Source organism: Camelus ferus, chromosome 14 (assembly GCF_009834535.1).
Source record: "Camelus ferus isolate YT-003-E chromosome 14, BCGSAC_Cfer_1.0, whole genome shotgun sequence".
Classification (NCBI taxonomy): Eukaryota; Metazoa; Chordata; class Mammalia; order Artiodactyla; family Camelidae; genus Camelus; species Camelus ferus.
The window spans coordinates 51,446,026-51,473,059 of NC_045709.1; the positions used below are offsets into that span (position 1 = coordinate 51,446,026).

The 27,034-nt window shown below is 36.4% G+C and overlaps 1 protein-coding gene across 5 annotated transcripts in view; it reads left to right on the forward strand.

The window, feature by feature from the left end:
- TBC1D4 (TBC1 domain family member 4) overlaps positions 1-27,034 on the forward strand; it is a 173,842-nt gene that overhangs the window by 123,812 nt on the left and 22,996 nt on the right. For 4 of the 5 annotated variants that reach the window (XM_032496868.1, XM_032496871.1, XM_014568298.2 and 1 more), the window contains 6 exons: positions 2,379-2,498; positions 9,055-9,129; positions 10,460-10,686; positions 12,495-12,659; positions 22,873-23,033; positions 25,137-25,346. In XM_032496868.1, coding sequence (XP_032352759.1) covers positions 2,379-2,498; positions 9,055-9,129; positions 10,460-10,686; positions 12,495-12,659; positions 22,873-23,033; positions 25,137-25,346 — 958 coding nt within the window. The remainder of the gene's footprint in view (positions 1-2,378; positions 2,499-9,054; positions 9,130-10,459; positions 10,687-12,494; positions 12,660-22,872; positions 23,034-25,136; positions 25,347-27,034) is intronic. The other variant, XM_032496869.1, reaches the window with a different exon arrangement.

Below are 27,034 nucleotides of genomic sequence, written 5' to 3' on the forward strand. Positions count from 1 at the left end.
GTTGACAGTGTCTAGGACGTAAGTCACAATCTTGAATTAAGAGAATTTTGGAATAGAAAATTTGAAAAGTGATTCATTTATCAAGTGTATACTATGTACTAGGCATGGTGATGAATGATAACAGTGCTTTTCTGCCATCTAACTGTTTAGAAGGAGAAACCAACATGTAATCAAATAAATTAAAATATGGAAATATGATGTGATTGGTAGAATGATATAAATATGTACCAGACAGAGATAGCATTGGTACATAAATAGATTCAATGATTCTGCCCTGAAAAATTTATTTTGCTCAGAGAGAGGCTGAACTGGAGCCCTGGAGATGTGAGCAAGGGACTGAGTCAGGAGCCATTTGGGAGGCATGATGCTTAGGACTCAGTGACTGACAGGATAGGTACGTAAAGGAAGGTAGAGGGACTTGCTGGGAGAGACTTCAAGGTTTCAGACTTGGGGAAACAGGATGAAATAGCTAGGAAATACAGAAAGAAGGCAAAAGTGGGACATGGGTTGGAAATAAGAAATGAGTTCAGTTTTCGAAGTGTGTGTGAGATTTAATTAGAAAAATGAATTTGGTGCTCATAGAAAAATTTGACCTGACCTCATAAATATGGAAGACAATGAGCTTTGGCACAGATTTGAAGTCAGAGGGGGATATTCTGAGGAATACCTACAATTCAGGCAATGAGTGAATTAAAACAGAGCCAGTGATAAAGTCAGAAAGGGAATTATGAGGTAGAAAGACTTCTTATGGTGGATGACCAAGTTAGGAGAAAAGTTCAAAGAAGATCAACAATGTTCAGTGACATCGGAAGGTCCAGAAACATAAAGACTAAGATCTGTCAGTGGGTTTGCTTGTATCAGTCATTGATGGTGGTAGCAATGTTGACCAGAAGGCCAAAGGCGGTACGTGAGTAGTGATATGCATTTTCTACATTATGGCGGTCACTCAAGATCACAGAGGAGGAGATTTTAACAAATTGTGTTTGCTTTCCTGCCAGTATACTTAAGTTCCTCCCTGTCCCTCTCTTCTCCCTTCCCTTTCTCTTTTCCTTTCTTCCTTCTAATTATTCACCTGGTATTTACTGAGCAGCTGTGTCAACTGCTAAGTGCCAGTGCAGTTTCTCTCTTTTAGTCACATCATTCAGCCTGAAGCCTTAGAATAATGAGCCACTCCAGTCCTTATACACACCCCGAACTCAGGCCAGCTTACATCCCTACCCATTCTTTTGTTTCCTTTTTGATGGGCGTCATAACTCCTTAGATGATCCCATGGGGCCAGCTCAAGGACAGACCTTTATTGCCTCCTATGTAGACTGTCCCAGAGCCTCCAGTCTGGCCTTCCAGTCTCTGATTTCCCAGTCCTTCAGGTGGTTTTTGAACATTCCTTTCAGATAAATCTTCTCCAAATATGAATTTCACAGTAATGCCCCTCTGCTTGTCCATTCTGATCAGTGATTCTTACTAATTACCCAGCACTTAAGACCATTCAAGGTTTCATCTCCAGCTTCACTTTCCCAGGTTACCTTCTACTACTTCCCTCTATTTTAGTTAAATGCCTGCACTGACACCCTCTCCTGTGAGCATTCCAGTCTTTATAATTTTCCTCAATGTTGGGAAAGTCTTCACCCCCTTTCTTCTGCCTGAATCCTGTATATCCTTTTCTTCCTGACCGTAGAGAACCACAAAAACATGGTTCCATCTTTGATACTTAATGTGCTGCTTTGCTTCACTGCTACATGTGAATATGTTCCCTCCCCAGGCAAAAGGTAAGGTCTCTTCTGGAAGTTTTCTGGAACTAAGAACCATGTCATATACACAGTGGCTTTTTATCTCTATACAGGATAAAATATTTAGAGAACATAATCCAGTACACACATTGTAGGGTCTCATACAATTTAGTACTCTCAGGGAATACTTGTTGATTGAAAAGATAAATGAACCACTCACAAGTGAAACTGGAATTGTAACAAAGGCATTAGCAGAATCCAAAAGCTACTTTATTATTTGAAACCTATTTCTTGTGTTTTTCTTGGTAATTTGGGTAAAATATGCAACTTGGAAAGGGCTAGTTATAATTGTTAATCAAAATAACAGCAGTGAAAATTGACATCTCAAGTTTAATTTTTGTTAAATGCAGCAGGAATGTATTAGCAGAAAGGAAAGGCTCTTCTCTGTCTTTTTTATTACTTATAATATTAAAAATTAAACTCTTTTCCTTATAATCAGTGTGTTCACAATGTGGAACTTAAATTATTGCTTCTTAATAGTGCTATAGAAGAGTTCTTGTGCTTTTTAATGGCTTAGTCATAAGCCTGTCTTTAAAGCCTCATTTAACCTTGAGTATTTCCAAACTAAAATTTATGTTTTTCTTTCTATAGACTATTTCAAATAGTACAATCCCGGAAAATACAACAAGCAGTGGAAGGTTCAAACTTGACATTCTGAAAAATAAAGCTAAGAGATCCTTAACTAGCTCCCTGGAAAATATCTTCTCAAGGGTAAGATTAAACTGAGGCTCTTCAAGGTATTTTTGTCTATGTCTTTTAACTATTTTGCTTCATTCTCAACTGGATTCCAGATTTCCTTTAAAAAATCTACTAAGATGACTAGTTAGTTATAATAAGTTAGTTAACACTTATTTAAAATAATCTCTGAAAATAAGCTTCATCCTCAGATCTAGATTTATTCTGGTGCCTCTGATACCTGAATTTGAGCAGTAAAGATTTAATAGTTGAGATATTCGTATAGAAAAGGGGAAACAATATTGATGCCCAATCCTGTAAGAACGTTTTATCATTTGCCCCATAAAGTTACAAAGAAGCCCTTCTTTTGCTTGTTCTTAGGAGCTGATAGGGAGTGCTGAAAATAGTAAGTATACGTTAACAGAAATGTGTATATACCATTGAGTGAATTTATGCATTCTGTTTAAAAGTAAGCAAACTCTTCATTTTCTTCTTCCTGTCCAGTTCACTTCTAAAGCTGTTGTTAGACAAGACACAATAAGGTAGATATCTTGGGTCTGTAAGGCAAGGGAGCCATGGTAGCTTAGTGCAGGGAGACATCCCATATGGGTGCTGCGAGTGTGGTTGGCCCAGTGCAGTGTGTAGAAACCAGAGTGCAGTAAGCAGGGTGTCAGCCTCTGGGGGCAGCCTGGTTTCTGGAAGTGGAGTGTGAGTGAGTGAAAAGGGCATCCTGCAGAGGGATGGGCCTGGTGCAGGGTGTCAGAGTCAGGGTAGAGGGGAGAAAGCATTCAGGGTGCCCAGTACAAGGAGTTCGAGTCTGAGCAGGGTGAGGATGGCACCCATGGGTGGAGGTGTTGGAGTCTGAGTGGGGTGAGGAGAGTGGAAGGTGGCAATCCTGGAGATGGGTTACACACAGGGGAGTGATTGAATATGTAAATGTTTTAGGATAGTGGGATTTTGGGAGAAGGAAATTTCAAATATGGAAAGAGAGGAAATTAGAATGCATTCTGTGTTGTTGGATTCAGCTCAGAGATAGCAGCATGGAATCTTGGTTTTATATATGTATTTTTTTTCAAGCAATAGAATTAGGTATATAATGTTACACATACATGTATATATATGTATTGATATACTTTTGTGTGTGTAAATACATACATATGTTCCCTGACTGGGTCCACTGATAGGAACTGGGATAGCTTTTCTTTGTGTACCAAATAATAAACTAAGCCTGGTTGGATGACCCATATTTTGTGACTAGCACTCAGATTTTGGGTTTCTACATACATTCTCCAAGAAGGAACCAGGATTCTTGGAGAAATGGCTAGTTTTAGGACTAGAGGGAAAGTACAAGTTAAGTCCAGAGCATCTTGGTGTTCTAAATAGGAAGTGCTCAAAGAGAGATGGCAACATGTCATAAGGCCATAAAAACCTTGAAGGGCTCCCACAGGTGCCATCTGAAACAAGATGAACATCAAAATAAATGACAGCAATAGATTGTAACCTGTTGTGTAAAGTAGGAAACTATGAGTCTATTTGGGTATGAAAAATAAATTAATATATTGAAAATTTGATCATGGAATTTGACTGGATATAATTAATACTTATTAATTACAAAGTCAAATGTAGTAGTGCATTGGGAAGCAGTAACTTCTGATGTCTGGTGTTCTTATTTTTATTTCTGTGCTAGAAGAAATTATTATAGTATAGTTGGTTGACAGTGTTGTGTTAGTTCCTGGTGTACAGTGAGTCAGTTGTACAAATATATTTATTCCTTTTCATCTTTTTCATTATAGGTTATTACAAGATACTGAGTATGGTTTCTTGTGCTGTACAGTAGGACAGTATATCTATTTTATATAAAGTAGTAACTCAAAATACTTTTATGGGTATTTCTGTTAGTGATTGAGATTCTTCTAATTCTAACAAATGCCTTACAGCAGGCATGGTCATATGACAGTGCTATTATTTTCTTAAAAATAGAATCTAGGAAAAGAGCATTTAGAAGATCTGCCTGAAGTGTGTGTGTGCTTTTTTTTTTAATTGAAGTGCAGTCAATTACAATGTGTCAGTTTCTGGTGTACAGCACAATGTCCCAGTCATGCATATACATACATATATTTGTTTTAATATTCTCAGAAGTGTGTTGATGCAACTTTTCATAAAAATTCCCTGCCTCTTTTTCTTCAAAATTTATAGCTTAGTTATGTTCATTCTTTCTCCCTTATTCCCTCTCTCCCTCCTTTTCTCTACTATCTCATTGTGTTTAATGAGAATTTGAGTAGAGGGATTATTTAAGTAGGTGGTCAGGGGATCTGAATTCAAGACCTGGCCCTAGCAGGTTTTATACTTAGGATCTTGGACAAATTATTTGCCTTTTTTAAGCCATAATTTACCCCTTTGTGAAACGGGCATCCTCATACCTGCTTATATCACATTACTGCGCAGATGAAATATCTGGAGGTTAGGAAGCTTTCACACTGTAGATAGGAGGTGGTACGTACGGCGATATGAGCCGTAAGCTCTGAAAGCTCTGTCATTTACAAAAGAACACGGGGGTATCCAGAGTCGTTCGCTCTTTATCCCCTCTTAGTACCTTGGCATCGTGCAGTGCTTGCACGGCTTTGAAGTACTGCTCACATTAGCCTTGAATGGCTGTGATGACTTTTCAGCAAGGCTGCAGCCAATCTATTTTGGTCAAGGTGGGTACTGTAGCTTTTGTGTCCCAGGGTGCTGCCAAGGGTCATAAATTATGTGACCTAACCAGGTCTTGCTTGCGTCATATGCAGCAGAATGGACTTGTCGGGAAGGTTGGCAGCTATCCATGTTGTATCAAAGGTTACATAGGAAAGGGGTTTTGTGTCCTTCTAAAACTTGCCAGGTTTTTTTTTTTTTTTTTTCTGAGTGATAGAGTAGAAAGTTGACACTCCAGCCATAGAGTTTGGCTCATAATTGCTATTTTTAAATGTCAAAATATTTTATTTAACTAACTATAGTTGTTTATGTAATAGGATACATCTCTAAAATGCTTTAAAGCTCAGCTCAATAACAATTAAAAAGTGGGTCCAAGGGAAAAGGCTCAACACATGCGTTACCAAATCATAATATAGCAAAAAATATAGAAAAAACTCTGTTCAAAGACGGGAAGAAAGAGTTTTGTATTCTGCTTGGTTGTTGTTTTTCTTAAAGTTTTCCAAAAGAGAAATATTTACTAATATATTTATTAATATATTTATACATTTCTAAAAGAGAATGATTTACTAATATATTTATTAATATATGTATATATTTCTAAAAGAGAAATATTTACTAATACAAAGGATGAATCATTGGGAAACAGCCCTCATTTCACATATTTTTCAGGATAATATCCATTGTCCTCACTTGTTGAAATGTGTGAATTAATGACTGTGGTAGAGTATAATTTTAAAGTAAGTTTGTCTTTCTTTGTGTGTAAGAAACACTCATGGATAAAATACGCCTATGAGTAAAATGTGTGATTTATGTTGCTTTTCTAACGATGGAAATGGTTTGATACCCATCCAGCTACTTTCTCTATTGCGACCAAATAACCTGTTTGAGATAACCAGTCAGGGTGGTTTGTCAATAGCAGTTAAAAAATAGCAGGAAGCAACGTGGCCTGTTTTTCTTGTCCACACACACTCATCCAATAATTTATCAGCCATGTGTATGGTTTATTGTTGGAAGTAGGTCATGTTTTAGTGTAGAGCTGAAGATCTTGAAAGAGCCTTCATCAAGTTCTAGGGCATTTGCAAAATAACACTTAACCATCGTAGGCTAATTGGCTTTATTTGTAATTCCACTTTTCAGAGAGCTCTATCTTCAGGAAAGAGTACTGAGTAAGAGCTCAAGAGCTTCAGTTGAAAGTTGATGCTCCCTGAATTCAAATGGCTGCTCTGCCCTTAAACTGTATAAACGTTGGCAACCTCATCTATCAGAGCTTCAGTCTCCTTCTCTGTAAAGTTGAGCTAAATAACGACCGCTACTTCATTAGCGTTGTTGTGGGGATTAAATGAGGTTATGCACCGTAAAATACTCAACGTAGTCTCTGTCGGTGACAAGCATTCAGGAATGTTAGATGCAGCTATTCATTTTATTATTGATATAGTTGTTATTTAGGGAGCAACCAAAGATAGAAAACTGTAATTGATACACATAGATAAGAATAAATATTGCTTCTGTGTAATGAGATAGGATGGCATAAATATAACAGAGCCAAATGAGGACAGGAAAGAACTCTTAACACTTTCTGATAGTGGACATAAGAAGAAAGGCTAGGAAACTAGAGTTGAAAAAAATCTTCCAGAAAGTAAAGCAAAATGACAAAGAAATGGAAAATAGGAGAATGAGGTAAAAAGTTAAAGGATCCGTCTGGAGATCCAAAAGCCAAATGGTAGGAGTTCTAGAAAGAAAATGCATGCAGAAATTTTCAAAGAAATCGTTTACAAAGTTTCTCAGAGCTGATGGACAGGTTTCAAGACTTAATGGGCTCAATAGGAGAACTGAGGAAAGCCGTGCCAAGGCACTTGGTTGTGAAATTTCAGAGCACCCAAGGGTACACTTAGATTCTGCCCCAGAGAGAAACAGCAGGTCACACGTACAGTTCAAGGATCACAGTGACACTAGACTTCTGAACCAGAAGACACTTGAGCAATACTAACGTATTCTGAAGGAAAGTTTCCAGCCAGAATTGTATATTCAGCCAAACTATTAATGAAATATAAGCGATGAAACAATTACATTGACAGAAATGTAAATTAAAAAAAAAAAAACCTTACTTCCCAGTCTTCCTTTCTCAGAAAGCACCTGGAGCATATGTTACACCAAAATGAGGAAGAACACTAAAAAAGAGGAAGACATGACCTCAAGGAAACAGAAATTCCAATATAAAATAGCATCAAAGAAAATTTATTGGTTGATAGTGAGGGAAAATACTGGAAACATCTGTTTAGCAAGCCTAAATTGCTACCAGTCCAGACTGGGACAGGAGGAGAGAGGTCTGCCAAATGGGCAGCTCAGAGCAAAAAGAAAGAAATGTAATTGATGGATTATGTGATGTTTGATCATATTGAAATTTATTGGCAATAAATTGGTGATAAATAAGTAAATTAGTTGTAACAAATTAGTGATTGCTGGGACAGCTGTTAACTTCATGAAAAACAAACTGTACCAGATATGAGTTGTATTAATTGTAAAATGTAGCTCAGGTGCAAACAGCATTTATAAGGTCATAAAAATCTAAGCATAAAATATTGATTTAACTGAAACTTGTGATATAACTGTGCTGAGAAAAGAGGGAGGAGAGAAGAGTGTATGGGGGTAGGTAATGAAGTAAGAATCCTAAAGTGTCGTCATCCAGAGTAAAGTCAATAGATAATGCCTAAAATGGAAAGATTAAGGAATAGTAATGCAAGCTGAGTAGCAGAAGCATTGACATAAATAGTTTCAAGTGTTTGCTTTTGGGGAATGGGATTCCATGTGTAAGAGAGGGGGCTGGTGAGTACTACTTATCATTATAAGCTTGGTAGCACAATTTGACTTCTGAAACTTTGTGTAGGTATTACTTTGACTAAAAATGAAGTTGATTAAAAAAAAAAGAAGATGAAACTTAACCTCTTACCCCCTTTGCCAAAATTAAACCCAAGGATGTTTGAGGAGACACTTTAAAACTGTACAGGGCTACACAAATACTGTATGTTTTTCATTGTGTAGTGTCACTGTCACACTGACATGACTTGTATTTCTAGTTATTCTTTTTAGAACTCTCCCATGTCTTTAAGAGCTGTGTAGAACGTCTCAGTCTGTATTTAGTCTCTTAAGACCTTCTAAGTGATGTGGTCCCCAACTTGCCTTTCCATATGCTTTCCTTCAACACTTGGCTTCAGTTTCTTCCTATAGTGAAGGAAACTGATTGAGATGATCTCCTTGGTTTCTTTCTTAGATCATCTGTGGAATCCATGTTGAAGGACTGTGTGAAAAGAAAACTAAGAACCAATTCCTAATATTGAAGCAGACTGATATCTAGTCTTCTGGAGAAGAGTGCTTTATTGAAGTAATTTTACATTATGGAATAATGAATGCAGCTAAATCCATACATTCTAGGATATAGTTTTCTTTTTTTAACCTGCATTTCTTATGATCCTATCATATAAATTATGGTCTAGGTTGTGATCTTGGCTGTAGGGAGGTTGTGTCCATTAAACCATTTTCATTATAACTGCTGTGCTTCACTGTGCTGTCCCCTTTCACGTTTGTGTTTATCTGTAGGCGACATCAAGTTCGTGGGGCTCTCACTGATCTTTACGGGTGAATAATGTTTAACCTTGAAATCTAAATCACTTCAAAAAACTTGGTCTGAATATCTGGTTACCAAACGGCTGGTTTAGAAATAACGGAGTAGAGTGTGAATAGTTCTGTTTGCTGTGCTGGCATGTTAATGCTGTCAATAAATTTGAAATTTGAATGAACCCAAAAGGGTGGATTTAATGCTAACCTAAAGAGGCAACTGCATTTTATAGTGTGAAAGTAAAACTTCAAGCTGGATGAATGATTTAATTTTATTTTCTTCCCTCAGGGAGCGAACAGAATGAGAGGTCGGCTTGGAAGTGTGGACAGCTTTGAACGGTCTAACAGTCTTGCTTCAGAGAAGGTAACTAAGTACAGCTCCCTTTTTTACTGCTAATTGCAACTTGGCAAAAACCAACACTAAGATGATAATAGGTGTGCTTGGTTATTTTGTTATGAGTCCTTTATGACTTTGAAAAAAATAAATATTTGAGGCTTTATTATTTTAAAGAAAATTCTAGATATTAGCGTGTTGCTCTTCATTGAACTGAAGCTTTCTCTCGGTGGGACAGAACACCTCCCTTGCTGGCTAACTGCTCCATCGGGCCTTTTACTGTTTGGAGAGAGTGTACTTTGGAGGACAGTATTTGAGCAACTGTTGATCCAAAGCCATAGAAAAATGAGCCATGTAATTACTGCACTTGTACAGCAATCTTTTTACCTTTTGTTCTTTCCTCCTCTTACTCCTCCCCCTGCCCGCCACCCCCACCCCCACCATTTTTAACCCTTTTAACTGCAACATTAGTCTCTTCTTTATCTCATAGACAATTCTCAGCAGGCTTGGTTTCCTGTTTCCTGTAACATGTAACCCGAGGCAAATGCAACCTATTTGTTTTTAATGGAAAAATATTCAAATATTTTCCCTAAACTTTCTGTTGGTAGAATTGAGGACTTCGTCCAGTTTTGAGGCCCTCAGCCCTCCCCTGTGTTTATCAAGCTAAACATTTTCTACAGTGAAGCCCGTCCTGGAAAGTATAAACAGCATACTTGTCCAAATTGAAAGATTTATGATGCCTACCCATGCAGTAGGAGAGGCATTCCAGCATAGCTCACTTTTCATTCATTTCCTGTTTTTCATGTCTGTTAAAATTTTTTACCTCAGGGAACACGGAGTTAGATAGAAATATCCACGGTGAAGGCAGACACTTAACAGGCTTTATTTTATTTTCCTGAAGTCTTTGCCATGAGCCTTGGACACTGGAGCGCTGTGATATTGTTTTGACAGTACAGGAAACATGCAAGCGATATGTCACGGAAATCAGGAGATATGTAACTACAGACTCCACCCACCTTTGGTCATGATCTCTTTTCATCTTTCTGGCAACAGTGAGACAAGTACAGTAGCTCTGTAGCATTTTACCGCAGCGGGTTAGGGGAAGGAATACCTTTTCTTATCGTCCCTTTCACTTTCTGGCCTGTCTTTACGGATGCCGTCTTACAGCTGCTTATCAGAAGAAATGGGTTGTGGTGATACTCATTAGCCTTCAGCACGGATTGAGTAAAAATTTTAAAAACCCCAAGACAGTTTGTCATGACTCAGGAAGAAGAGGCACCCTGTCACTTCTGAGCACTGTGTTTGAGCAGGTCTGCCATGGTCCATGTAGGAGAGAAAGGCCCCCCTTCTTGCGTTTCAGGACTACTCACCAGGAGACTCTCCGCCGGGGACCCCACCGGCTTCCCCACTGTCTTCAGCTTGGCACACGTTCCCTGAAGAGGACTCCGACTCCCCGCAGTTTCGAAGACGGGCTCACACATTCAGCCACCCACCTTCAAGCACAAAGAGAAAGCTGAACCTGCAGGATGGGAAGGCTCACGGGGTCCGCTCCCCTCTTCTGAGACAGAGCTCCAGTGAGCAGTGCAGGTGAGTCCAGACCTCTCTCCAGACTGCGGGGCAGACTTCTCCTGTCACTCTGCTCCGACCACTGTGGAGGCAAGGTTTATCATGACTTCATGCTGTAGCCAACCTTTAGTTTTCACAAAGACCATACAAATAAATTGAATGATAAACACCTTCGTTTACTAAGGGAAACAGGAAAGCTTTTTAAGGCCCACCCAAAGAGAAGAGTTAATGCATTTTGGATGGAAACTTTTTTTTTTTCCGGAAAAATGGAGAAAACAAAGTATCAGGCAGTTGTTTTGTCTGAAAAACCTGCCAACAATGCATGTTACTCAATGTGGCCTGGATGATGGTTTTGATGAAACAGTTTAAAAATTTGAAACTAACATAGTAGAACTTCCTGTTAGCCTTCAGTGACACACAAGGATTAAAAAAATCACCTGACTTGCCCTTCTACATGACATACAATTTGGCTCTATTTTACTTCATAATAAATTAAAGCCAAATATGAAAATTGCTAAAAATTTTATCTAAAATAAAGTGATATCTATAAAGAAGAATACATATACCATAATTGACAGGAAGTGTCCATTAGACACTAGCTTATATAGTAGTTTAAAAATAATTTAACAAGTTTATTTGGACTTTGGTAAGAGATAATAAAGGGATAAATTTGGAATTGTAGAAATGATTATCCATCTTCCTGTGTAACACAAATCGGAATTTATATCCTAGAGCTAATTTTGTTTCTCTTCTTTACCTATGAGTTTGGTACAGGAAATAGTCTGCTAGGAATCCTGGTCAGAGGAGGGAAGAAAAAAAAAAAAACAGTACTCTAAGTACAAAGAAGTTTGATTTTTATATTAGTTGTTGCCAGATTTCCCAGCATTTCTTTTAAGGATACAGTTGAATCCTTATTGTTTTTTTGAGTGGTTTGATATTAAAAAATAAGATATTTAGGATATATAAAAAATAAAGTAAATTAATAGAACCAATTATCCTCAATTTTTTTATGAAAAAGGATTAATTACCCATGTATATATCAAGGTTTTTAATGATCATTTATATTTACCCAAGGCATTAAGTTCCTTTTTTTCAAGGAAAAATTATTTTCAAGAACTTAAAACATTAATTATTTTAAACTATAAATGGTGCTTCTATTTTTTTCCTTTGTTTTCCACATTTTGTAATGTATATGCTCAAAGAATTTTTGTCAGTATGAAAAGATGCTATTTATATCATGATAAAAATTTGCTATGAAAAGAATCTTCTGGAAAAAAAAATCTTTGTAGGAGATTTAGGGATTCAGTTAAAACTATGGCTGCACAATTTTACAGGCTGCAGGAAAGAACACGGACATTAACATCTGTTAAGCCAAAGGTATTACGATGACTTCCAACAACCAAGCTTGTTGTTCTTAAATTTTTAGAAGGGTTTATATCTTAAAAGTTATGAACTCTTTGAACTACTGACAATCAATTTTTCCTCCTGGAACTTGTTTCCTGTGATTATTTGTGCTTTCCTACTTTTCCCCCTTGAAGTATCTTTTGCATATAAAAGCAAACACTTTTTGTCCTAGAATTGTTAAGTGCTTTTTAGAGACAAACACACATGCTTAGAAACACTGCATTGATGAAGAATTCCATTTGTGTTAAAAATGAACCAAGTCTTAGTCGTCTAATAGAGAACTGCATGCATATAAATTTTTTTTCCATATAAATTCAGCCCTGATGACATGAATAGCAAGAACCTGTGTATATGCTATTTCATAGTGAGTGAAGATGCTGCCAAAATATAAATTAAGACAAATTTGCTGTATTTTCTGTACTCAGCACTGTTCCTTCAGTTCGGCGCATGCACAAGGAGAGTAATTCTTCCTCCAGTCTTCCAAGTCTTCACACTTCCTTCTCTGTCCCTTCCTTCACTGCCCCCTCTTTCCTGAAAAGCTTTTACCAGAATTCAGGTAGACTGTCCCCACAGTATGAAAATGAAATCAGGTGAGATCAGTGTCCTCTGTTTGCAAAGCAACATTTTCTGCAGTGATATACTGATAATGTTACTAAAAAAAAAAAAGGCTAATTAATTTTAGAGTGACGATAATGCATCCGTATGTTGTGCTTGTTCTTCTGTTTCTAATATATTGGTTTCAGTTCCGATTAATTTGAAGATAACTTTTTAAAACCAGTGTTTCAAAGCTTTTTGATGACACGATTATGTTTTTGGAGTGTATTGTTTGTACTGTTTGTGTGTTTCTTTGCCTTGGGCTCCAGCGTCTTAAGCTTGTTTTGTTTGGAACAAGACCTAGTGCTAACAGGTACTAAGCAAACCTCCTTGATCGTGCCTTTTATTCTTAGCCTCTCTGAACATGTCTTATGGAACCCAAAAGCCACTAATTTAAACAACTGTGGTAAAGTGATGGATATGATATCTTTATTTTTAAGTGTATAGAATATTTCCGAGACATTTCTCTGATTTTTCAATGACTGACTTTTGTGAATCTCAGTATTAAGTCGCATAGTGGGTACAGGAACAAGTTGACAGCAACTCTTTCAGACAGCATGAGGGATCTGTTGACTCTTGTAGACATTCGATTTTGCTTTGTTTTTGTCCCCAGTATTGGAAATGCGTAGCCTCTTAAGTCTTGTTCTTTACTCTTACAGCTCCACAAAATTGAATGTAGTAATTTTTTGAGAATTACCTTTAAAGTTTTTTTTTTTGAGGTCATGAAATCTTACTGATCATGCAAATTCTCAGAGGGATGTTATAGCCTTTGGAAAGTAGTGGATTAAATTGAGAATTCTTCTAAAGGGGTTGTTGGCTTAGAAATTTTTGAGATTCATTCCTATTTTTATGTGTAGCTTGAGCCACTCATTTTTATTGCTGTATAGTATTCCATTAAACTAAAAATTTATTTTATTTTATTTATTTATTTTTTTAATGGAGGAACTGGGGATTGAACCCAGGACCTCATGCATGCTAAGCATGTGCTCTACCACTGAGCTGTTTCTCTCCCACACTAGTATTCCATTTACTACACCACAGTTTATTCACTCTCTTGCTGATGAATATATGGGTTGTTTCTCTTGTTTGATAATTGCCAATTCTTATAGTCAAGGAAAATAATACATGCTATCAACTAGCCTGTGTGCCACTAAAATCTTTTTGGATATTCTTTTGGCCTCTTTTCTTGTAGACTTAGGAAATCCAAAAAGTTAACATATAAATCTAGGTGTAACCTGCAATAACCAGCTAAGTTAGAATAACCCTTGAATTATCTTTGAATATCTTTTGTTCATGTGTGTCAATTTTTTTCACCCCAAGAAAGATTAATTAATATTGGATTAATAAAATTTCGAATCTGAACTTTCCTCTGAATTAGTGCAAAGTTATGTTGAAACGTTGAATTTCTGGTGAAGAAAGTTGATGAAGAATTAATTTTCAAAAGTTTTTCAGGGATAACCTTATGGGAGAAGATTTAAAAGAAGTTAGCTGTGAAAATAACATCATGTATTTGAAATATGCAGTGAATTTAGGGAACCAAGAAGGTACACATATAAAACTGTGAGTTTGCCTTAGCCTGTTGTACTATCTATCAATGAGAATTCAACACTTTCAGTGACATCCATGTGCATTTTCTTGCTGGTATGTTAAAGTGAGCATTCCTGTTTCCTTCCAGGAACAGAACCATGCCTGAAGGTGACAATTAGGGACAGCCACTAAGAAGGGCAACGATTAGCTGTGAATAGGTTATCATGTACAAAAGCAGCGACTTTTTAGAAAGATTATTTACAGATTTTAATGGAAGGTTTTAATTCGTCTTCAGTAGTTTCTGCTTAGCTGTATGAGTTATTCTTACACTTAGCTTCTCTTAGCCCTTCATACCTCATTCTAATGGAAGGACATTGAAGTCAGAGGACAAATACTTAGTTCTGCATGGAAAAAAATAGCTTTTTTGTAGTTACCTTATTTGAAATGCTATATTTAAACATATGGAGAACTTCTACATTTGTAGGCTTCTTACCACCATCCTATTTTCTGTGCTTTATAATATTTTCTTGGCTCTGAGAAATTCTAAAAATCAGAGAGCAATTTGTGCTATGTTTGTGTTTACTTTTTCTACACTGTTTTGTAATTTGACAGCATAGAACTAATAGGCCAAAAGGACACAATTTTTTTTTCATTAAAAAATACCCTGATCATAGGCATACAGCTCAGTGGGTTATCACAGAGTGAACACCCTCACATCGCCCCCGCCCAGTCAATAAATGGGATGCTACCAGCACCCCTGCAGCTCCTCTCCTTTTCCCGCCCAGTCTGTACCCTTCATCCTGACCTCAAATAACCATAGTTTAGTTTTGCCTCATTTTGAACTTTCTGCAAATGGAATGATACATCATAAATTCTTTTATATCTGGCTTCTTTCACTGAATCTTAGTCTATGAGATTCATTTCTATTTTTATGTGCTCTTCAGTTCATTCGTTTTTATTGCTGAAGAGTATCCCATTTTATCTATCGCAATCCATTCATTTGCCGGCGAACATGTGGGTGGGTCATTCCTAGTTTTTTGGCTTTGAAAGAGTACTCTCCCTGAATGTTATTGTAGATGTCTTTAGTGGTACCTACCTGTGCATTATTAATGAGTATCTACACAGTAGTAAAATTGTTGGACAAAATTCATTCAGTGGATTTATTTCAATTAGTAAGCCACTTAGGCATAAATTTGCTAGTTACAGTCTTGGATTTTTTTTTTTAATTGGTACTAATTTCAAATTTACAGGAAAGTTACAAAAATATTATGGAGAACTGCTAACCCTTTATCCAGATTCATCTGTTTTTAACATTTACCACATTTGCTTTATCATTCTGTCTGTTTATATTTATATACATGCATACATATGCATATATATTTCTTTATTCTAAGCCATTGTGAGCAGGTTGCAGACACCATGTCTATCTTTATTTTAAATACTTTAGTGTGTGTTTCTTAAGAATGAGGTTATTCAAGAGTATGATTTTAAGCCAGTAATTTCTGAACTGTACATCTCTCCTTATCACTGGTTTCAGAGAAAACATCATATACACACAATTACCATGATATCTGGAACTATTCAGAATAATGAGAGGAGGTCCATAATACTATGAAATATACTTTCTTGTCACTTGAGTACCTTGTATCTTATTAGATGCATACAGTGGATCTCTAAATATTAATAGTCAAGTAAGGTGTAGGGTAGGTTAGTACGTATGCTAATGAATATTATATAATAAGCATGTTAATTTTAAATTTTAAATTCAGATTAGACATCCTTCTCCAAGACCACTATTCTGAATTATTAAAAACATGTATATTATTGTTTGTAAGCAAGCTGAGAAAAGAAACTAAGGTCTTTTTAATATCATGGTTTATTGATTAGTGGGTTCATTTGCACAATATTGACATAGTAAAGGAAAGGGAATGTGCATATGTTTTGTTTTACTTATTTCAAATTAATTCTTAAAAATTTAATGTTATTTCACTGATTAGTAACTAAAATATAATTGTGTATGATAAGAATGTATATTTATATAGCATCCATTTATCAAATATTATATATCCTTCTATAAACAAACATCTTTCTTCCTCCTTATTGCTTCTCAGCTTTTAAGCCATTTAAAAAATTATTTATGTTGAAATTTGTTGGTCAAAAGTAAATTATAGTCATTACTTCTACTTATAAGACTTTTCAATGAGAAAATAAGATTTTTGCTGATGAAGAACTTTGTGGTTCAGTTTTGGTTCTTTAGTTCTCTCATATTTGCTGATAAAAATAGTATAATGACTCATTATGGGACATTATGAAAATTATCTGTGCTTAATTGATGTCTTATGGGAATATCTTTTTATTCTAAATCCTGGTTTGAAACATCTCTCTTTCTCTGTGCTAATGCCTATCCTTGTTTCCCTGTGGTACTAGACAGGACACTGCTTCAGAATCAAGGTGATTAGAGGTCTGAATGTTTTCATAAACAAATTTTATTAATTCCTCCAACTGATTATCACCATTAATTTAGAAGTCAGTTTTGGCTGTCTCCTGAATGCGTGCCATACTTCCAGTGCTGTGAGGGAGATGTGAAGCCTGGTGTAATTGAAGGTCATGAATGATCATATAAAACATTGATTGCAAACAGAAATCCTGTTTCTACTCTATTCCATGTTGACATTTCCTTAGAACTATGCTGTGGCCTTCAATCAAAGCCTAATGTAAAAATTGAACTAATAGAACTGAATTTGCTAGTTTGAAGATACATATGTATATTTAAGGAGTTTATTTCAAATCCCAAGGAAATGCAGAGATGAGAATTCTTAAAGAAACATACTCATAAAATCAAATCTGGTTTTCGCTGAAAAGGCTTATTGGTCTATTTCTGTTCGTGTTAATTTCTGACACATCGGTTATTTTGAGACACTGCTGAGGCTTTTCAGACCTCCCACTGGGCTGGACACAGGAAAACACCTACTTCCTTATTATGGAAGTCTGACTGCCTCTGTGAGGACATCTCTTCCTCTTGACCCACATGCTTTCTGTGGTAGATATCCAGAAGCACTGCTGAACAACTTAATTGAGAAGGATTATTCTTTGTTCTAGTTTCTGTGCTTTGCTCACATCACAAGCTCAATGGAAAACACACATCTCCATCTTCCTGTTTGGGACCACTGACATTTAGATTTCTTTCTAGTGTGGTAAAACACAGTATTAAAGATTGGGCTAGAAGGAGATGCTCAAAGAGAAAAAATTATTTTGGCAACATTGGTAAGATAAAAATGTGACTTTTCTGAGACTTGAAATTGACCTAGTTTTTTTTTTATGGTTTGCTGTAAGACCATTTCAATAGTATTTCTTATCTGCTTTTAAACACCCAACAGAAACATTAGGCTGTACTGTGTGCCCTTCTGGATTCTACTACAGGCATAGAATTAGGTCTGTGTATTACCGTAGGGGTTATCTGGCCTGTCATTTCCTTATTTTACACATAGGTTAGCTTGAGATTGAGCCCCAGGGAGGTTTAATGTCTTGCTTGGTATCATTTTCATAATCTTAGCTTATAAAAGGATGTGAATAAACAAATGAGCTACCCAGAGAAATTTTAAATTGCAATGTGGAGAACTTAATTAAAAACATTTTTCTTTCGGTATGGAATGTAGGGAATAAAATTCTTTGTTCTTCTCATTCTTTTCTTGTTTTACACATTGTTCCACTAATTACTCTCTTTTGACCCAGCTCAGATGCTACAGATTGATTTCCACTAGAATAGTTCATTCTCAATTTTATTGAACTAGTAAAGATTTTCCATAAGATGACAGATGTGTACCAGCTGAAGCCAGGACTTAGATAAACTATTAGAGCCCCTAAAACAGTTATGAGTTAAATTGTCCTATGGGTCCCGTTGGAAAAACCCTCAGGTTTCACCACTGGGTTGGTCCATGCAGCCTTTCTTGAGGCATTTACAAAGAGAAAGCCTTTTCACATTTCTGTTAAATGTTGCTATGACATTAATCAAGTTTTGTTTCTATCTTGAGTTGTAATACATTGAGGTTTAGATATAGATTTAATCAGTGTAGTCGTTTATTTGGACTTTATGATGCTGGTAGTTTTATGTATTTATTTATAAATATTCTTTTTTTTTTTCCTTAATGGAGGCACTGGGGATTGAACCCAGGCCCTCCTGCACCTGCATGCCAAGCAGGAGCTCTACCACTCAGTTATGCCCCCACCCCCCAATGCTGGTCATTTTAGATGGGGGCAAAGGGGTTGGAGGATGGGGATTAGTTTGCTGCCCAGCTGAACAACACCTGGTAAAACTGGTCCTGGCCTCAGAGTTTATCTTTGTGAAAAGCATATCTGTGTGTTGCCCTGGTGGGAAATAAAACATGACTGCATCCTTCTTCAAGTTGAGTCTCTGTGAATGGCCCCTAAAACACCTCATTCTCTACCATATCTGGTGTTATTGTGAATGGAATTAATTGTTACTAAAGCAGGCAAGTATGCATTAAGAATTCTATGTTAATAGAAGAAGGTATAATGTTAATTTAATAGTTGATATGGTGAAGCCTATAATTGCTTGTTCAGGGACGTATTTAGAAGTTATTTTGAAGCTCTGTGGGAGGGTTCATGTCATATCCATGGCTTTTGATCTATGCTGTGTTCAGAAGAACTTGGAAATGCCTCTCAGCTTACACCGTGATACACACAGAATAGGATTTTTTTTATCTTCTTAAAAAGTTCTCATTTGTGTTCATGGTTTCTGGTTCTTGATTAATTGGTGACTGATAATAGAAAGTATATAGAGAATATACCAATACAAAAAGAGATGGTCATTTCCACATTGTGTTTCCTTCCTAGTTATTAATTTTTAATTTAATAAAATTCTTGATAGAGGTAATGCCAGCACAGAATACTTTTCCTCAGTTTGCTTCTGGGGAAGCAGTTTTATAATGCACATATTGATATTCCAGAATACAGAAGAAGGAGAAAAAAAGTTATTTGAAAAAATAAGGGAATGGTTCTTATTTGCTTCATCATTAAAAAAATGTAAAGATAATTAATATACCAGTATATGTTGGTATATATTCCACCACGTTAATGTTTTTGATTTGACCCTCCTGTTTAAAAATGTAAAGTATTTACATTTTGGAATGCAATGACTTCAAAAGCAAAGAAAAGAAAGTGAGGCATTTACGTAAATGAACACCTAATGTAATATTATTCTGAAGTTATTTCTCTACTGAAATAAATGACCTTGCTCCATTAAAAAATGAGAGGAGAATTACTGACCAGAAGATTTAATGTTAATTAGAGACTGATTTTTCTTTCACCAGAAATACAGGGGATGCTGGGAGTCCTGAGAGCTCTATTTTTATGAACCAATAGAGCTTTGTCTGAACGAATGCAGAGTATTTACATTGGCATGGTAAACTGAAGTGCCTAAGTGTCTGGATTCTGGACTGCTTGAGTTTGAATCCTGACTCCTCCACTTACCCATGAGACTGTAGGCAAGTTACTCTTAGTTTCTTTCTACTACAGTTTTCTCATTAAAAATAAGAATAGTAACACTACTTACCCCATAAGTTTGCTGTGAGGTTGAAATAAGTTCATACTTGTAAAATGCTTAAAACAGTGCCTGGCTCATAGTACATCTTCTTGTGTTAGCTTTATTATTTCTATGTTAAATACCCCATGCTGTTTTGTTTTTACTTTTACTCAAAAGGTGGACATTATGCTTGTCTACCTGGTAAGATGAATTAAAGAAGTTAATGTGAAAACTAGGTTTGTGGTAAGAAAAACAAAAATCAAAACAAGACAAAACGTCAAAACAAAAGCTTTTCCCCCTCATCCCAGTGAAGTTTCCAAAGTGAGATGTAAGGATTTTGATGCATGTGGTTTTGATTCTTAAAATTACTGCCTCAGGCTTGTCAGATTGCTGATTAAATGTAAATCAAAAACTGCTCTAAGCTGCACACATGCACTCACTGTGGAAACCCTTATCTGCCTTCTGAATACATGCTTTTCTTACTCGATGGAGAAGGGCAGCTTTTGCCTTATCTCGGCCACCAAACTGCTTTTTCAGGATGTCGTTTTCTAGTACATGATAAAGGGTCAATGGTGTTATGTATGTTCTTCCCTTTAGTATAGTATTATCGTACATTTTGGCAGCTAATTTTTGACTTGTAGCTGGCCATTAAATTCCAGACATATGAGGAAAATTGTGTCATTTAGTTTAATTTATTTAGAGTACAGGAGTTAAAGTTTTAGATGTTATGAAAATGTCGAATCTCTAAAAGTGGGCTAATGTAAGGGTACATTACACGCCAATTTTATAACCTATTCCCCCAGAAACTGTGTATTTTACAGGTAATAATGAAAATATGAGTCCTTCTAAGTTTCATTTTTAGTACTGTCTAAACATTTGATGTGTCATTAATAAGGAATTGGAAAAGCTATTTTAATTCCAGCACTAAAATATAAAAGTTTCAGAACCCTTTGGTTTGGTTTATTCTAGTTTTGTTGTTAGAGCTACTGAAAAAGTCAAGAGAAACTACTATTTATTGAGCACTTAACTGGTAAGACATTGAAATAGTTACTTTTAAGTAAGTATTTCATTTAGCTTTCTAGGCTTAAGTTGTTAGATGCCCTTATGTAAGTGTGTTACTAATATGGAAAAAAGATGCCTTATGTTGTTTTTTACCAGTATTGTCATTGTCAGCATCTTCCTGTGCCATCAACCCCTTCGTCTGTGCTTTTGGGAAATGGAGCTATTAGAACTTTTTGCCAGAAAAACTCAAAAAGTCCTGACTACCAAGAAAGGGTTTTAAGAAGGTAGATCTTTTATTTACTCCTGATATGTTAGCCTGGCCAATATTTTTTGTCCATTTTATTTAACCTTCTGAGTTAATGTTTTTACAATATTAATTTATTCCGTGGATATTTGTTAAGTGCTTACTATTATTTGCCAGTTACTACACTAGGAGCTAGAAATACACCCAGGAGCTGGGCATTTAGCCCGTAACTGCCAGTGAGATAGTGTCACACACGAGGATGCAAGATACTTTGAGAGTGTTTATTTCAATGTAACTATTATATGTAGAACATTTGGATCATAGTTTCTGAAAGGGAAATACTAGAGTTAATGCTTTCCAAAGTATAAGTAAAGGGGGACATATTCATTCATTACTGCAGAGAGTTTTGAACTGTGGACACATATGAGGGTCATCACTTTATCCAAGATACGTTAACGAAGTGGATTTGACTATCTCAGGATGTGTGTATCAGCTACTTTCTAAAGTATCCTAATACAGCATGACATTTGCTGTCTTTGGTGCAGCTCAAAGGTATGTCTTTTTCTTAACCTTAATGTAGCTAATCTAGAAGGACTAGTTCCAGAAAGATAGATCAAGATGAGAAATAACCGAGTTACCTGATAACTGTGGGTAAGATACACAAAGTGAATAAAAACATGGCAGACGAGGGCTGAATTGCTCTTCTGACTTGTGATGGCCTCGGCACTAGTAAGTTCCTCTGAGTATCTGCGCGGGGTTGTGGCTTTTCTAGCTGAGTTTCATTTCTGCCCTAACTACCAACACTTCTTGACAACATCAGAAGTGCCGCACCTTCACTTGTCAGTATCATCACCACGTGTAAATATTGTCATCGTCATCTCAGAAAAGCTCAGAGACTTTAAAGCTTAACAGAGTAGAATAGTCCCACCATGAGCAGTCACAGTTATTGCATGCTATTTTGGTTGCTAACAGAATTGGTTTCCAAAGTGAGTTTAAGTCACAGTGATCTTTTACTGCAGAAAGCTGCAGCATGCTTTAGAGTGCTTTTTCCTAGAAGGTGAAATTTTTACAGCAGACTGGCATTTCTGCATGGTTGTTTCACAAGCACTAATGTAGAAAGATGTGACATTCCCAACCCCCCCACGCCAAGGAAAAAGTTAAGGAAGGTGATTTTGGGGTCAAATCATATAAGTTAGGGAATTTACTGTATATATTTTCTCTTTGGAGAGTCACAGTGCATGCCAGCATATTACACTCTCTAAGAAGTCCTGCCATAAAGACATCTGTTTAATATTTTTAAATGTAACGTATCCAATCTTACTCGGCCACACTTTTTTCCTTAATTTATCACCCAGTAATAATCCCAAGGTTGACTGTTCTGCTTTTGTTCAGATTACTTTCTGCCATGACCCAGCTACTGGTAGCTAACAATTTGCAGACAGATTGTAACAGTTATAGGCAACTAGATGCTGTCTTGTCAGCCCATCCTATAAAAGCTGTAAGAAAAGCTCTTAATGAGCCTTTTATGAAATATTTACATGGTTTAGAATATAGTGCCGATTTTAGGTTTTCTTTAAGCAAAGCATGAGTTAGTTCATTAGTTAAGCAACCTTTGCTTCTCTGTAGAAGTACTTGTATTGCTCAGGTTAGAACTTGGAATGATTGGCTACTATGGAATGAGTAGAAACAGGTGAGCTTCTGATGACTGGGCTGCATCTGTGCCATGATGTGGTGTCCTGGGTAACCAGTGTGCCCCTGATGCATCGCTCCATGTTGCCTGTAGCTTGTGCTTGCCTGTGGTGGAACTTGTGAATGGCTTGTGCTACCATTTTGTTGTGAAGGACCATGTTGCGCAGTTCCCCTTACAAGTCATCTATTTATTTGCTTTCTACAGTGATGGAGAGGGGAGAAAAAGGACCTCGTCTACCTGCAGCAATGAGTCCCTAAACGTTGGAGGAACCCCTGTGACTCCTCGCCGAATTTCCTGGCGACAGCGCATCTTCCTCAGGGTTGCCTCTCCCATGAACAAATCTCCCTCAGCAATGCAGCAGCAAGGTCCGTGTGGTACTCACTAAACAATTGCCCCTTCCTAGTGTCATAAATTAGAGAATGGAGGGCGATGCTTTGTGTACAGAGATTTAAGTGATTACAGTAGAGAAATAACTTCCCTTTTTATATTCGATATAGTGGTTCACATCTTAGATATCATTAGAACATATTAGACATTCCACATATTAGACATTCAGGACATTATATAAATGCTTGTTGAATGAATGAATGAATGAGTGAGTGAGTTTCCAAAACCTGTTTTGGGGCCTATAGCATAATGCATTGGGAACTAGCTGTCGTGCTAGAAAGGAGCATAGATCTTTACTAGAAAAGCAACATCTTTTTACAAATGTTACACATAAAACAAAGTAGCATAGAAATATTGAACAATAAAGGAACAGATACAGATAACACTATGCAAACTTCCACCAAAAGAGAGCCCTGGCTGTTCTCATTCACAGATTAGACCTGTAAGAAATTTAAGCAAAATGCCCAAAGGGGCAAAGTAAGTGTAACAATAAATAAAAAAGATTTAATAATGATGAGAACACTCAGAATTACACAGTTTTGAGAGCTAGAAAATAACACTACACAGAATTTAGAGGAGAAATAACAAACAAATAAATAGTCCTCATGGGAGATTTTAACATAATTCCTCTCTGAAAATTAAATATAGAGAAATCAAATATAAATTATAGTTGAGAAGCACAATTAAACAAGCTTGATCTGATACTTACACAGGACCTTGCCACCTATCGAGAAAATTCATTCGATTTTAACACACACAGACCAGTCATAAAAATTAATTATGTACTTGGTTATGAAAATTTTTAAATGAATTCCAGATAATCATGGTTATTTATACTATTGTTCTCTGATTACACTGCAAAAAGAAAGGAAAGAAGGAAAGAAAGACAGGAGGAAGGACAAGAGGAAGGGAGGGGAGGAGGAAGAATTAGAGGACAACTGAAAAATTTCATGTGTTAGAAGACTGAAAACTATTCCTGGAAACTCAAAGGAAGAAAACATGACCAGAGCCCTACACATCAAAACTGAGTGGTGTTTAGAGGGCAATTCTAAAACCAAGGAAGCCAAAACTTAAATGTACTAAGTATTTAACTCTGTGGAGTAAAATTTTTTAAATTATTTATTAAGGAAGTAAATGATAAGGATAAGGGCAGAGGCCAGTGAATAAAGGGAAATGAGAAACAAGAAAACATTTCTAGAAATAAAATGAACTCTGCCTGGAGTGGTCAGAGAAAGCTTTACCAAAAACGTAAGATATTTACTTAAACTCATTGCTGGGAGAAACATCTTTTAGAAAGAGGGACTAGAAAAGCTCTAGAGTTATTGGAGGGAACTCTGTGGGTCAGAAAGTCGGGAGAAGTTCACCTGATGCGATCAGAGGATGGGAGATGGAGCCAAGAAGTTGGACAGGTTACTGGAGGCCAAAGTCTGAAGCAATCTGTACGCTATTGCCAGGAGTCTGGGCTTTGTTCTTTGGGATATATGCAACCATTAAAGTGTTTTAAGACACAAAATCATGTTTGTTAATAGGAAAATAACTGGCCACAGTGTAGAAGATGGCCTGGAATGGACAGAGAGAGCGAGTGAGCTCCAGACACTGGGTCATAGTGTTGCAGGAGTGAACAGAAGTGAACCAAGCCATGCCCAGAGTCTCGCAGCTGCTTTGCTCTTGACAGATTCTAATGGTTGGCATAGACCTGAGGCGATCACTAACACCTACTGGACGTAATCTTTTTGTTTTGCACAATCAGAAGATACACACAGACCAGTTGCAGAAGTGTCGAACTCTGGGGAAAGGCCAGGTCATTTTGGAACACCTATCTTGTAGGTCATTTTGTGCAGAAAGAAGAAGTGGCGAAATGACAGATGCTTTCATTTTACACGGAGAGGGAAATCTGGAAGGGGAATTCAGTCCTACGTATTTACTTAAATCATCGGTTCCAGAAAGTCACAGTTCCTGGGCGAGCAGCTTTGTGAAAAGCTTTAAAGGTGGAATACAGGATAAGCACGTCAGTCCTCGAGAGCACGTCTGTGGCCTGGGTTACTGCTTCGGAATGCCTCTCACTGTTTTCTTCTCTGCAGATGGGCTGGACAGGAGCGAGCTGCTGCCACTGTCCCCTCTGGCTCCAACCATGGAGGAGGACCCGCTGGTGATATTTATGTCTGGGGAGGAGGACCTAGAAAAAGTTGAAGAAAGAAACAAGTCGGAGGAACTGAGGAGTTTGTGGAGAAAGGCTATACACCAACAAATCCTGTTGCTTCGAATGGAGAAAGAAAACCAGAAACTTGAAGGTTAGCCATTCAAACAGGGCTAAGTGATATGATATGATATATGATATGATATGAGATATGATATGATCCTCTAAAGGTGTAGTTTGTTAAAACTACTCCCTACCCCTCCACACACTCATACTCATTCATTCTTGGACTGTATGTATATTTACTAGAATATCTATTGATTAAAATTGTTTCTTTCTATTTTGTGAGGTGGTTATGACATGGAAAAGGTCAGCTTAAGAAATCTGCATTCCTGTTTAATAATTTAAAACCTCAGATGCCCTTGGAGTATGTTTGGGTGATTGAATAATAGAATAATAGATAGAAGGTAACAGAATATATGTAATGTGAAGTTAATGTATTTAATATGACTGAAAATTTAATATCATTGTGCATTACTTTAAAAAAACCTTAAATATGAAAAGCAGATTCTCTTCTTTTTGAATATAATTCTCAAATTTCCAGCTATTTGTATTCATAGTATGAGAAATATGCCTATTTCAAATAAATTATATCATATCTGATTCAACAATCTAATTACCAGTTATCAAATCAAAGTTTTTATCTTTTGTCACTGTTCTACAAATTTTCTATGTAAATAATCATATTGAAATTAAATTCATAAGTGAATAATTTATAATAACTATTGTGCTATATTTGTAGTGCTTTATAGCTAAGTTAATGAATACCAAATTCTTTAGAATGTGTTTTCCAGACTTTGAAATTATGATGTTATTTACCCTAGTACTGACAGAATCACACACAGGGAGGTGTACAGACAGTACCCAAATCCAAAAAATGTATTAATGCCACTACCTTGGGCAAATCCTTTAACATAAAAGGGCCTTGTTTTTCACATTTATAAAATAAATGATTTGGCTTGAGTTGGCCCTTTGACTTTTAAGATTATTGGAAACTGTATAATCTGGGTTTTTCTCTCACTTGCTTTTATTATGTTGTCTTCCAGAAGAGCTTTTTTAGTACCGGTATTCACATTTCTGTGTTCATCATCTATCTTAAGATTCCTGTTACTATACCTATTGTTCAATTCAGTTTTTAATCTTAACAATATATATTTAGATTTCAAGGTCACAGTTTACTTTCTTTTTTTCCTATATTCTTAGCAGAATGAAAATTACATGAGATTTTTAAATATCTCTAGGAAATAAATCATCTTTTCTTTTAAATTGAAATGGAATTATTATTGACATAGCTTTTAAAAGTTTGGTGTGATAAATGGTATGTCCACTGAAGCATCCATAGATTTTGAAAGGAGTTGAATTTATATTTTTATGTAGTTGATTACATCATGGACTAACTCAGAAACAGAAAAACAGGTTGAAAAAAGTTGGTTATCATTTCCTAAAAACTAATTTAAAGCATGAAATTACATTTAAGATGTATTTATTTTAACAGTTGGGGGTATTACAGTAGAGTATCATATTAAATATTAAGGGATAATTTTAGAATCATAGACTGTTTGAACTGGAAATGGTCTTAGAGATTATTTTGCTCCAGTCTTCGTTCTGCGGTGGACTTAGTGACTGTCCTGGGGAGGCTAAGGAATTAACCTAAGGTCGAACAGTGATGTACTGGCAGAACAAGTATTAAAACTCCAGTTTATTTGTCACAGTTCTTGGGCTTTTCTCCAGTACTCTGTAGTATTTCTCAACTATATGTATTAGCTGTATATAGGAAATGGA